We start from the raw sequence: 12,528 nt of genomic DNA on the forward strand, positions 1-12,528 counted from the left end.
GCCGCCTTGGCCGGTGCAGGCGATGGGATTTGTAGTTCGCGGCTCCCGGAGGGCGGGCCACCGCGAGGAGGGGATCTCCGGGACGGCGTTTCGGCAACTTTTTCAAGTGCCGCCGCCGCGGGGCGTTCGGGCGCTTGTTTAAGCGAAGGTTGGTTGTGAATGCCTGGACGCGGCCTCGCTCCCCCCCCTCTCCGGCGCTCACCGGCCGGCCTTCTTCTGACCCGCCCGCAGAGCCTGTTTGCACCGAGAGGCCCCCCCGGCGGCAGCGGAGGCGAGGCGGAGCGCAGCCCCCAGCCCGGGCCGCGGCGCCTGTGGCGGGACGGACGGCAGCCCCCCTTGACGCGCGCCGCTGAGCAGCCCTGCGAAATGCCAAACTTTGCGGCCGCCTCGTCTACCGTTTCTCACGACCCCGGTAAGCAGCGGCGCTCCTTCGGCCGGGAGGGGAGGCGGGCGGGGCCGGGGGGCGCTCGGGGCTCGCCTTTGCGGGACGGGAGCCGAGAACGGCCGGCTGCAGTTTGGAGGGGGGCGGGCTTCCTGCCGCCCTCCCCCCGTCACCCAGCCAGGCAGCCTGGTGCGGCGTTCAGAAGACCGGGCGAAACAAGAATTAATGAGGCGAGTTTAAAAGGCCCACAGAAAGCTTTATTGTTTCACCCGAAGGGGCCCCCCCGCTCCCTTTCACAAAAATTCTCGCCTGATCCGACTGCAGTGTGTGTGTGTGTGGGGGGGGATGGTAAATCTGCCCTGCAACAGATCCGACCTCTGAGGCTGCATCCAAATGCAGTCTGCAAAGGGGGGAGGGGAGTGGGCAGGGGCTGCGGCGACCCCCTCCTCCCACGCACTTCCCCCTCAGCCCGGGGAAAGGAGATCTTTGAGGAGCCCTGCTTTGCTGAAACTGGGGGGGGGGTTTGCTGGAGATGGCACACTGAGCCCCCCCAGGCTGGAGGGGGAGGACGGTCTGGCTGGGAAGATGTAGGACCCCTTGGCGAGGGCCTGTCTCAGCAGCAGCAGCAGCCCCCTCCAGGAGGCATGGCAAGGGCGGCGGGGGGGGGGCCTTCCAGGAAGAGGCCTGAGCTCGGGCCCCCAACCCTGCCAGAAGGGCCCCTTCCTCCATGACCCCAAGTAGCCTGTGCTCAGAGGCCCAGGAAGGGAGCAGCCAGAAAGGTCCAGCTGAGGAGGGGCAGTTGGGTCGGGGTCCAGGCGAGGGGCTGGTGGAATCGGCCTGCCTGTGCCTGCGGCTGGTTGAACTTGAGCAGTCAGCCATCCCACTGGAGAGGAGGCCGGAGGATCCCCCTCAGAGGAGCTACCACTGGGTCCACTTTAGTGGCTGCAGCAGGCAGAAAGGGGCACCTGGCCCGGCTCGGTGGCTTCTCTTAGACGGGTAGAAGCCCCTCCCGGATCCCCCCAGTCACTCTGTGTCCCTCGCCCCGCAGCCTGGGCAGCTTCTCTTTCCTTGTCTGCACAGGAGAGGGGTCTTGCAGAGTGGCTCCTCCACAGATGCGACACGACGTGGCTCAGGCTGGTGGCTCTGCTCTGAAGCCAGCGGAGAGTTGGGGGGAGGCAGGGGGGCGTTATGCGGCACCCCCACCCCTTCAGAGGGCCTGGTGGTCTGGGGTCTGCCTGCCAATGGGTCTGCCGGCCCCTCCGACTGAGCAGGAGGGCGCCCGAGTTCACTCTGGCCCCCTTTGCAGGGCATGGTGCTGGTCAAGATGGCATGCGTGTGCTGGAATCTGCTGGTGCTCCAGGCGTTTTTGGCGGATCTGGCCCTCGTCCACGGGGTGGAGAGAAGCTCCCCGATCCTGAACGTCGCGGTCATTTTGGGAAGGACCCCGAGTGTCACAGAAAGGGACATTCGTGCTCTCAGCAGCCGGGACATGGCCGGGGGGCTCCCCACTGACGTTAACGTGGTGCCCCTCCTGATCAACCAGACCGACCCCAAGAGCATCATCACCCACATCTGCGACTTGATCTCGGGCACCAGGATCCACGGGGTGGTTTTCGGAGACGACACCAGCCAGGAGGCCGTTGCCCAGATTCTGGATTTTATCTCCTCACAGACTTTTATCCCCATCCTGGGCATCCACGGGGGCTCCTCCATGATCATGGCAGAGAAGGTAGGGGGGAAGAGGGACCGAGGGGGCGGGGGAAGGGTGGGGAAGGGGGCTTCCATCCGTTGGCCTCTGGTTTCCGGGGGGGGGCTACAATCACGCCTTCCCTGAAGGGGGTGTTGGCAACCCATGTCCTTCTGCGCCCTCTGAGTACTGCTTTCCACATCCTTGGTAGAATCGGGGCCTGGCTGGTCCATTTATCTGAAGTGGTCTAGGGTCTCCTGCCTGAGCAGGGGGTTGGACTAGAAGACCTCCAAGGTCCCTTCCAACTGTTTCTGTACATGTGCCTCCCCAGATGGGGCTCCTTAAACTCAGCTCCAGTCTGAGGAGGCCTAGCAGAAGCCTTTCTCTTGAGATCAAGCAAGGGGGGAAGTCTTGGGGAGAAGCCGCTGCTGGCCTGACCCCCCCCAGCCTGGGGAGAACTTGGAGTGTGGGGGGGCAGCCCAGAGAGAGGGGCTTTTCCTTGGCAGGGGCCTCACTTTCAGGCCGGCTGTTTTCTCTCCTGGGTGTACAAGAAACTCTTCCTGCTGACCTCAATGTCTGTTTTGGAGAATTGGGTTTACCTGCCAGATTAAGGATCCTGGGGTTGCTTATGGTGTCGGAGGGAGGGGGGAAGGAATGGCTTCTTGCATCCCCCCTAATCTCTTAGGCCAGGGATCCTTCTGTGGCTGAGGTTCTTGTGCTGCTTCCCAAATGTCGTTGGAGACACTTATGATGTACAGATGTAGCACGAATGAGCCCTAACGCTACTCTAGCAGGGTCAGGGGCCGTGGGCGCTGCTTGAACCCGTGCCTTGGCGTTGCAGTGACTTTGGATGGGGGAGAGAAGGTGGCTTGTTGGGACCAATCACAGGATTGGAAGGGGAGGACTTTGTAAGCGGGGTCAGCCGGTCAGAGGCGGTCCTCTTGCAGGCCCATGGAAAAGTGACCGTCCACATGGTTGGCTTGCAGGGCTCCAGGCCGAGTGGCTGGCATCTTGAGGGGCCTTTGCTGTGGCTTTCCTGCAGAGGTTTTGTTACCAGGCTGGCAAGAGACAAGGTCAGAGAACACCAAGGATCCAGGCGATGTGGAGACGGCCGCCAGAGTGGATGCTCGCTGGAGCTTCCATCCCAGAAGCAGATGCCAGCCAGGCTGGTGGCTGCTGAATCAGGATGCTTGTGGAACTCTGATTGGCACCGGTGGGTGCAGTGACGGTGGGCTGACTCCACCGTCAGCCTCTGGTACGGCCGGGGGTGCCTTGTCTTGGCGATGGCCTCTTCCACCCTGTGCTCGAAGGCACCCCTGGAAGGCCAGTGCAGCCGAGGACCACATTGGTTGGTGGCCCGTTTCCACCAGTGGCCGTTGCCACCTTATGCGGCAGTGGGGCTCTCTGGGTGAGAGGAGAGCTTCCTTTGCTTTTCAAGAAGCAGCCGGGGCCTCCTTGGAGGTGCTAAGCAGTCCCTCCTTGGGCTCCCCTGGCCATAAGACGGTGCCGCTGACCTGTGTGGAGCTGTTTAGGAGCAGGGTAAGGCCAGAGGGGGCCTGTTAAGGACCCTCTCTCTGATGACTCCCCTTCGCTTCTCTCAAGCTCTTCCTCTTGGGGGGAGTCCTTCCCTCGGCTGAGGCTGCACCACACCTGCTGGGTTGCGGGTCCCAGGGAAGCCTGGAGCTGGTGTCCCTGTTCCGTTTGGACCGGGCTTGGCTTTTCTCGGGGCTCTGGGACTCCGGCGGTGGGGATGATCCCTGAGCTGCCCAGCGCTTTTTCCCGGAGCCCTTCACACGTGGTGCTGCCTCTGAATCGTTCTTCACCCACAGGGTGGGGTGAGATCTCCATATTTCTTGCTTCAGCCGAGAAGATCTCCTCTTCCTGCCAGATCGATCGATCTCGGCTGAAATCTGCCTGCTGCAGGATTGTGTCCCTTGAAATGTAGCAGGGAGGGGGCACCGCCGGTGGGGATGGGCGAGCCTCCTGCCTCCTGCCTCCTCCGCTGCACCTCCAGGGCTGCCTCTGCAGGGCGGCCGGTGGGCAGGTGGGCAGGTGGCCGGACCAGCGTTGTCGTGTTGCTGCTGCTGCTGCTGCCGTCCCTGAAATCTCGGCTGCTGCTGCCACGTCTCCCGAAGGGCTTGCGAGCCAATCTCGCTTCCACTTATGTAAAGAGTTGAGGATTCAGGGAGGGCTGGTTGACTGAGAGCCGCTTCGGGCTTTCCAAGAAATGCTTTCTTAGTGCAGCTCACGCAGCCTGCTTCACCACGGCCACCCAGCCTCCCCCCCCCAAAAAAACCAAAGGCGAGATTAGGAGAAAAAAGCCCCCCCCCCCGGTTATCTCTCTTCTCTGCCTCCCAGGCTCTGCTCACTACAGAGGCTGCTTCTCTCTCTCTCTCTCTCTCTCTCTCTCTGTAACCAAGAGAGAGAGAGAGATTTGTCTTGAAACAGACCTGGATCCAGGGGGCATGTGTGTGTGTGTGTGTGTGTGTGTGCGTGCGTGCGTGCGTGCGCATGCCTGTGTGTCTCTTTTCCTCACCCAAAATGCTGTGTCAGTGCTGCAAGTATTGCGCCAGTGAGGTGTGTGGACAGGGGTTGGCAGCCGGTTGGGCAGGAGGGGGCCCCAGGGGACCCTTCACCTCCTCCTTTCCACAGGGGTTGGCAGCTGGACAACATCCAGTGTCCACCTCTGGTTCTGATGCTCGGCCTCCAATGGTGCTCAGCTGGAAGCCTTGTTTGCCGGCACGTGGCAGGGCCAGTGACCGATGGCNGGTGTACAAGGAACTCTTCCTGCTGACCTCAGTGTCTGTTTTGGAGAATTGGGTTTACCTGCCAGATTAAGGATCCTGGGGTTGCTTATGGTGTCGGAGGGAGGGGGGAAGGAATGGCTTCTTGCATCCCCCCTAATCTCTTAGGCCAGGGATCCTTCTGTGGCTGAGGTTCTTGTGCTGCTTCCCAAATGTCGTTGGAAACACTTATGATGTACAGATGTAGCATGAATGAGCCCTAACGCTACTCCAGCAGGGTCAGGGGCCGTGGGCGCTGCTTGAACCCGTGCCTTGGCGTTGCAGTGACTTTGGATGGGGGAGAGAAGGTGGCTTGTTGGGACCAATCACAGGATTGGAAGGGGAGGATTTTGTAAGCGGGGTCAGCCGGTCAGAGGCGGTCCTCTTGCAGGCCCATGGAAAAGTGACCGTCCACGTGGTTGGCTTGCAGGGCTCCAGGCCGAGTGGCTGGCATCTTGAGGGGCCTTTGCTGTGGCTTTCCTGCAGAGGTTTTGTTACCAGGCTGGCAAGAGACAAGGTCAGAGAACACCAAGGATCCAGGCGATGTGGAGACGGCCGCCAGAGTGGATGCTCGGTGGAGCTTCCATCCCAGAAGCAGATGCCAGCCAGGCTGGTGGCTGCTGAATCAGGATGCTTGTGGAACTCTGATTGGCACCGGTGGGTGCAGTGACGGTGGGCCGACTCCACCGTCAGCCTCTGGTACGGCTGGGGGTGCCTTGTCTTGGCGATGGCCTCTTCCACCCTGTGCTCGAAGGCACCCCTGGAAGGCCAGTGCAGCCGAGGACCACATTGGTTGGTGGCCCGTTTCCACCAGTGGCCGTTGCCACCTTAGGCGGCAGTGGGGCTCTCTGGGTGAGAGGAGAGCTTCCTTTGCTTTTCAAGAAGCAGCCGGGGCCTCCTTGGAGGTGCTAAGCAGGCCCTCCTTGGGCTCCCCTGGCCATAAGATGGTCCCGCTGACCTGTGTGGAGCTGTTTAGGAGCAGGGTAAGGCCAGAGGGGGCCTATTAAGGACCCTCTCTCTGATGACTCCCCTTCGCTTCTCTCAAGCTCTTCCTCTTGGGGGGAGTCCTTCCCTCGGCTGAGGCTGCACCACACCTGCTGGGTTGCGGGTCCCAGGGAAGCCTGGAGCTGGTGTCCCTGCTCCGTTTGGACCGGGCTTGGCTTTTCTTGGGGCTCTGGGACTCCGGCGGTGGGGATGATCCCTGGGCTGCCCAGCGCCTTTTCCCGGAGCCCTTCACACGTGGTGCTGCCTCTGAATCGTTCTTCACCCACAGGGTGGGGTGAGATCTCCATATTTCTTGCTTCAGCCGAGAAGATCTCTTCTTCCTGCCAGATCGATCGATCTCGGCTGAAATCTGCCTGCTGCAGGATTGTGTCCCTTGAAATGTAGCAGGGAGGGGGCACCGCCGGTGGGGATGGGCGAGCCTCCTGCCTCCTGCCTCCTCCGCTGCACCTCCAGGGCTGCCTCTGCAGGGCGGCCGGTGGACAGGTGGCCGGACCGGCGTTGTCGTGTTGCTGCTGCTGCTGCTGCCGTCCCCGAAATCTCGGCTGCTGCTGCCACGTCTCCCGAAGGGCTTGCGAGCCAATCTCGCTTCCACTTATGTAAAGAGTTGAGGATTCAGGGAGGGCTGGTTGACTGAGAGCCGCTTTGGGCTTTCCAAGAAATGCTTTCTTAGTGCAGCTCACGCAGCCTGCTTCACCACGGCCACCCAGCCTCCCCCCCCCAAAAAAAACAAAGGCGAGATTAGGAGAAAAAAGCCCCCCCCCCAGGTTATCTCTCTTCTCTGCCTCCCAGGCTCTGCTCACTACAGAGGCTGCTTCTCTCTCTCTCTCTCTCTCTCTCTCTCTGTAACCAAGAGAGAGAGAGAGATTTGTCTTGAAACAGACCTGGATCCAGGGGGCATGTGTGTGTGTGTGTGTGTGTGTGTGCGCGCGCGTGCCTGTGTGTCTCTTTTCCTCACCCAAAATGCTGTGTCAGTGCTGCAAGTATTGTGCCAGTGAGGTGTGTGGACAGGGGTTGGCAGCCGGTTGGGCAGGAGGGGGCCCCAGGGGACCCTTCACCTCCTCCTTTCCACAGGGGTTGGCAGCTGGACAACATCCAGTGTCCACCTCTGGTTCTGATGCTCGGCCTCCAATGGTGCTCAGCTGGAAGCCTTGTTTGCCGGCACGTGGCAGGGCCAGTGACCGATGGCCCGTGTGCCCCGAGGGTCTTCAGCTGGATCTTCTGCTTCTGAGCCGTGGGATGGGCTGCTGCAGGGGCCTCCCAGGCCAACCTGCAGCTTCTCAAGAACCAGCAGGCCTTCCCCAGCAGGGATGAGCTGCTGCAGAGAGACGATCGGCTCTTTCAGATCCCCCAGTTCTTCTTGGCTGAAGCTGATCAGAAGTCCATAAAGACGGGCTGCGTTCACCCTCGGCACTGAGACACCAAGTCACCTTCTCAGTTGTGTGAACGTGGCCACTCGCAGCCTGCTCTGGAAACAGAGTGAACCAAGCTTCATTCAGTGCTGTGTGTGCAATGTGTGTCCTGGGGGCCTCTCCTGCCTGCCTCCCCCCCATGTGGGCAGGGCCAAGAGGGTTTGGAGGGAGGCTAAAGGGTCAAATGGGTCCCTCCCCCATGACCCACCAGGCCCAGAGACTCGCTCAGGCCTAGGGCTCTTCTGGGCCAGCCTTCCCTCCCCAGGACGAGGCGGGTGGGTGTCGGGGTCCCTCCCAACCCTTTCCCAGCTGCAGACCTGTTCAGATTCCTCTGACCTCCCATCCTGGAGGAATGTCTAGGGCCACCTCCGGACCCCTCGGTTGCCTGCTTTTCCATGAACCCACCCAAAGCCAGCTCTGCAGCCCTCGTTGCTTAAGGAAGCACCCCAGGCTTATTTGTCCCAGCACCCCCACTTCCTTTTGTACTCCTCTCCCTCCTCCCCTTAAGTAAAAGTTCCGAATCGGGGAGACCTGTGCGCCCTCCCCCCTCATGCGAGTGGCCCTCTTCTGCATCATGTCCCACAGCTCCTTTTGGGCAGCCCACCCGAGGGGACGGCCCCCGGAGGAGGTTTCATCCTTCAGCAGGCCTCGATCCGGTCTCGGCTCCCCAATCAAAAGGGGGCCCCCGGCTGCAGGATTGAGGGTTTGTTGGGCCTCCCCAAACGGAAGCCTGGCGTCTTGCTCAGCTTGGCCCCCTGGGAGGCAGGAGGTGCCCGTGGAGCAGCTGAGCGGATCTTACCCGTCGCCTTTGGTGCTTTGGGGTCTTTCCCCTCGCAAGGACAGACTCAGGGCGGTCCAGGTCACGGGGGCTTACCTGAACTTCTGCCAGAGGTGGATAACCAGCCTCTGGTTTGAGATAGGAAGAGGAGCTTGGTCTTGGGAGCCAATCTGGTCCCTCTCGGCTTAAGTGGAAGGCCCCAGCTGACTGCCTGCTCCTTGGGCGCGACTGAGGCGTCTTATTTGTATGGAGTAAACAGAAGGAGGTCCATATTGGTTCTGTCAAACATGTTTTCTTTCTCCGCTTTGTCATCTATTAAGGGTGCCCGAGAACATGCTGGCTTTAACCAGATCTGACAGTTTAATAGTTTTTCTCTTTCCCTTTTTCATTTTGGTGCAATGGGGGGAGCAGAACACTTGACCAGGCGTTTTAGACCAGGCGAGGCCTTCAAAGTTGTTGTTGTTTTAAGTTGTGGCACAGTTCTGTGTCGTAGCCCTCGACTTTGTGGCCAGTTCTCTTGCGTGGGGAACCCCGGGCATCTTTGTGATTTGTGTGGGTGGCAAGGAAATAACTGTAAAGATTGGCACATGACTGTATTTAGACTTGTGCTTGTGCCCACGTCGGTTGCCAACTGGCATGGGAAGTGCCCGGCTGAAGGACTTTGGGGGGGTGTTTGGATCAAAGGCTGAACTCGAACGCGCTCAAGCACAGTTTGATTTGCTTACTTATGGCTTATTCTATAAGCCATCGTTGGCTGGGTCTCTTCGGCAGGCTTAGTGAGTAAACGTGGCTCAGGAACCTGAATGACTAAAGGCACAAAGCGCAACGTGTCACAACCAGGCAAGCCACTTGCGGCTTGGACCCAGGGTAAACCTTGGTTGCTGTCCCACGCGGGGGAACCGGTACACTGCCCCATCAACAATGACTCTGCCTTGTGTGGGAGAAAGTCGGGGGAAACATGGTCTGTTTCTGCATTCAGGGCACAATCAAGGGGGTTTGTTGCTCTTTGTCTTCACATGTTGTGGCCAGGGAGGTGTTGTGATTTCCAAGCTGTACTTTCTGGCTTGCTGGTTGTCTGAATCCAGACAGTCTCACTCAAGCAGCTTATTTGGCTTTTGGACTGAGGCCCTGTGATGGGCAGCCACGATTTAGGACTGAGTGTAGGACGTCAACGAAGCCTTGCTGCTGGTTTGGTCAGCTCCCCAGGCCATCCCAGGCAGGAGTCTCCATTTCAGAGCAGGCAGATTTGGGGCATCGTAGGCCAGAGAGGCCAAAGCGGGGTCTCCCTGGCTTTCTGCCTCTGGCCTAGCGCTCTCAGCACCCCCATCAGAGCTGGGCAGGGTAAAGGAACGTAGCAGAACCAATTCTGGGAAGGGAATGGATGAGCTGCTGAGGGAGGAGAAATGGCCATCAGTCCAGGGAAAGCGGAAAGCACCAGAAAGAAACTCAAGACTCCCTACCTTGCTGGCTGGGGCATTCTGGGAGTTGAAGTCCACCCATCTGAAAGCTGCCAAGGCTGAGAAACCCCGCTGCAGAGCAACCATCCTGGGGAGCAAATTAGGAAAGGTGGCTTTAAGTGTTAGAGGAGGGTTACAAAGCAGATCACCAATGGTGTGGGATCTGATAAGGAGATACATAAATGGATGAACTGAAAATTGAGTCTCCCCTCCATCCATTCAGTTCCTCCTCCTCCTCCGCCTCATCTCCTCCCCCCCCTGACCCTGAGGAGCATTTTCTCAGCAGTGGTTGAAGCCTTGGAAGTGATGGCATGTTCTGAAGAGGGCCTGTTGGTCAGGCTGGTCTTCAGGCAAGAACATGAAGGGCCAAGGAGGGAGCCATGAATGTTTCATGGCGCTAAGTGCTCAGGGTGGAGATTCTCCCTTATGGAATCTGACTCCAGCAGCTCCAGCAGCTTTGGAAAGAGGCTGGGTTGCACATTGCTGGACTCGTGCTAAAACTGCAGATTTCCTTAATGGAGAATACGGGTTCCTCTCTCTCTTTTTTTCCAAGCAAGAAAGCTAATAGATTTTAGTAAAGATAAATAAATAAAAACACAAGCTGGATTTCCTTTTTTTTTTTAAACGGCTGATATCCAGCTACAAAATTTCAGCTTATGTAATTGATTCAACATTACCCAAGTGGCCCCATGCATACTCTCTCCACCCCCACCCCCCAAATGGTTGCAATCTCCTCCTTGCTGTTCATCACACCCTGGACTTGCAAGAAAGAACTCGGAGGAACTTGGCTTAGAAAACTGGGGAGCTGCTGAGCGAGGTGGCTTCACCCGGCAGCTTAGACCTCTGTTCCTGCAGCCGCGGCAGGGCCGGTCAGAGATGGTTCTTTGCTAAGAAAAAAAGCCACGGCATCCACCTGGGTTTTCGGCCCTCTAGACGTGGCTTGGAGCATCTCTTTCACCCCGACCAAGAATCGTTACATCGGCATTTTGACCGTCACATGTTTCCTGGGGTCAAGTCGGGCCCATCCATTTGGGTGGGGAGCAGCCTTCCTCCCCACCTGTGGTTCAGCATATCCACCCAAGTAAATAACAAAACATTGGCTGTTTTGGGGATGGCTGTTGGCTACCAGCTGTCAGATGCACCTAACAGCCAAAGTGGTGGATTTCTGTGGCTGATGTGAAAAGGAGCCGTTTGGTAGCTGGAAGGGAGCCCAAGAGAAGATCAAAGTGGTACATTTTAAGAGCTGCCAGTCAGCTCCAAGGAGTGGCTGATGCTGTTTATTTGAGGAGTGCTTGACAATCTGTCTGTTTGTTTATTGGAGGAAAACACCCCACCTTCTAGAGAATTTTTTCCCTGGGGCAGGATTTGGCAATCTGCTTCCTTTTCTCTCTGCCCACTTTCACTCTCTCTGATGCCTTCCGGTGAGGTAAGACCGAAGAATGAATCCCACTAGTTTTGATCCAGTGCTTTATTTCCCACAGTGGCTGACCAGTTGCCCTTGGAGTCAGCGGGAGAGGGAGACCTTCCCCCCTTGGCTAGGAGGCAGGCTTCCCCCCCTGATGCCCCAGGTGCCCCCCCAGACAGTGCTGTAGCCCTCGAGCGGCTGCTTCTGCTTTCTTGCAGGCTAGCAAAGCAGCCGCCGTGGATGGGATGGGAGTCAGGGTGGCCAGAGGGATGCAGGATTCAGGACTTGGTCCTCAGCAGTGCTGAGAGGGGACGCAGAGTGCCTTAAATGCCACCCAGTTGGAGAAGAGGGGGAGGATGTTGAATAGATGTTGAATAGATGTTGAAAACATGACCTAAATCTCTGCCACTCACTGCATCCACCTGCCGCGTGCCTGGCCGGGCGATGGGGGCCAAAATGCTTTGGGGCCTGAACCCCACAAGGGTTGGGCCTGCCTCCCTCACCTGCACCTTTATCTGCCAGGCCTGCTCCGATAAGGTGGTCGTAAGCCGCGCTGGGAAGACCCGGCGTGGAAGTGGTGGGGCGTATCCAGTTTACTAATAAAGAGACAGATCTATACAGATAGTTAGCAGAAGTTTTGGGCAGATTGCAAAGAGGCTGGCATCGTAGTGCCCAAAGAGAGCTGATACAACCAGCGTAATGTAAAAACGCAGCCAGAACTGGGACTGACTCTGTTCTGAGAAGGAAGAGAGTGGGGGGGGGAGAGGGCAGGAGCAACTGAAGCATCCCCATCTCTCCCTTTGCTGGGGGTCTCTAGCAGACTTCGGCTTTAAATAGAAGCAAGGCAAGGAGAGAGATAATTTTCTGCTACTGAGTTCCTGGGACAATCCTGTGGCTAATTTTATGCCCATCCCAGATGAGATTTCCTTTTCCTTACCTTCGTGGGAAGCAGTTTAAAAACTCCCAGTAAGCGAACACCCAGGCCAGGTGACGCTCGCTCGCTTCCACAGAGAAGGCACTGAAAGGCTTGCATTAGAGAGGAGCTGCTTCTTTTCAGGGTCCAGAGTTGCCCAAAGCAATTTACCATTCAAGAAAAATAAAAATGTCTCTGCTACGAAACAAAATTAAATGGAACCCATCTAATAAATCAGAGCAGGGAAAATCAAATGAAAGGCTATCAAGACCAACAAAAGGACAACAGCCGACACAGCCAAGTGAGCTTGATAATGTCTTATGTGCCGTGTGGGTTCTAGATGAAAGATGAATTGTGGCCTGGAGGACAGTCAGTAAGAAAGAAAAGAGCGCCGTCTGGGGAGAAAATTAGTGGTAGGACCATTGTGGTTCAAGAGTTGATGGGCTGCAAAGCAGACTGGCCAACATCCAGAGCTTTGTCCTGGTCCTTCAGGATTGACCGTCTGAGCGGCCCCATCCTTGGCCGCACGGTTGAAGACCGAGGACAAGAGAAATTGCCCAGAATCGGGGCTGGGCGGGGACTGGTGACCGGGATTGGCCACTGTGGGTTGACTGATGGAACTTGGAGAGAAATGAGAAGCTTGTCCTGACTGATTGTAGATTCCATTCCTGCTCAAGTCTCTTAATTAAAACAACCTCAGACCCCTCCC

General features: G+C 57.8%; 1 protein-coding gene across 1 annotated transcript in view; it reads left to right on the top strand.

Moving 5' to 3' along the window:
* Positions 1–1,733: 1,733 nt before the first annotated feature.
* GRIN2A (glutamate ionotropic receptor NMDA type subunit 2A) overlaps positions 1,734–12,528 on the top strand; it is a 53,602-nt gene continuing 42,807 nt past the window's right edge. The window contains exon 1 of the mRNA XM_015812009.2: positions 1,734–2,111. Within this exon, the coding sequence (XP_015667495.2) occupies positions 1,872–2,111 (240 nt within the window). The 5' untranslated portion in view covers positions 1,734–1,871. The remainder of the gene's footprint in view (positions 2,112–12,528) is intronic.

The sequence above is a fragment of the Protobothrops mucrosquamatus genome, unplaced genomic scaffold, assembly GCF_001527695.2.
Source record: "Protobothrops mucrosquamatus isolate PMUCROS unplaced genomic scaffold, P.Mucros_1.0 scaffold60, whole genome shotgun sequence".
Lineage (NCBI taxonomy): Eukaryota > Metazoa > Chordata > Lepidosauria > Squamata > Viperidae > Protobothrops > Protobothrops mucrosquamatus.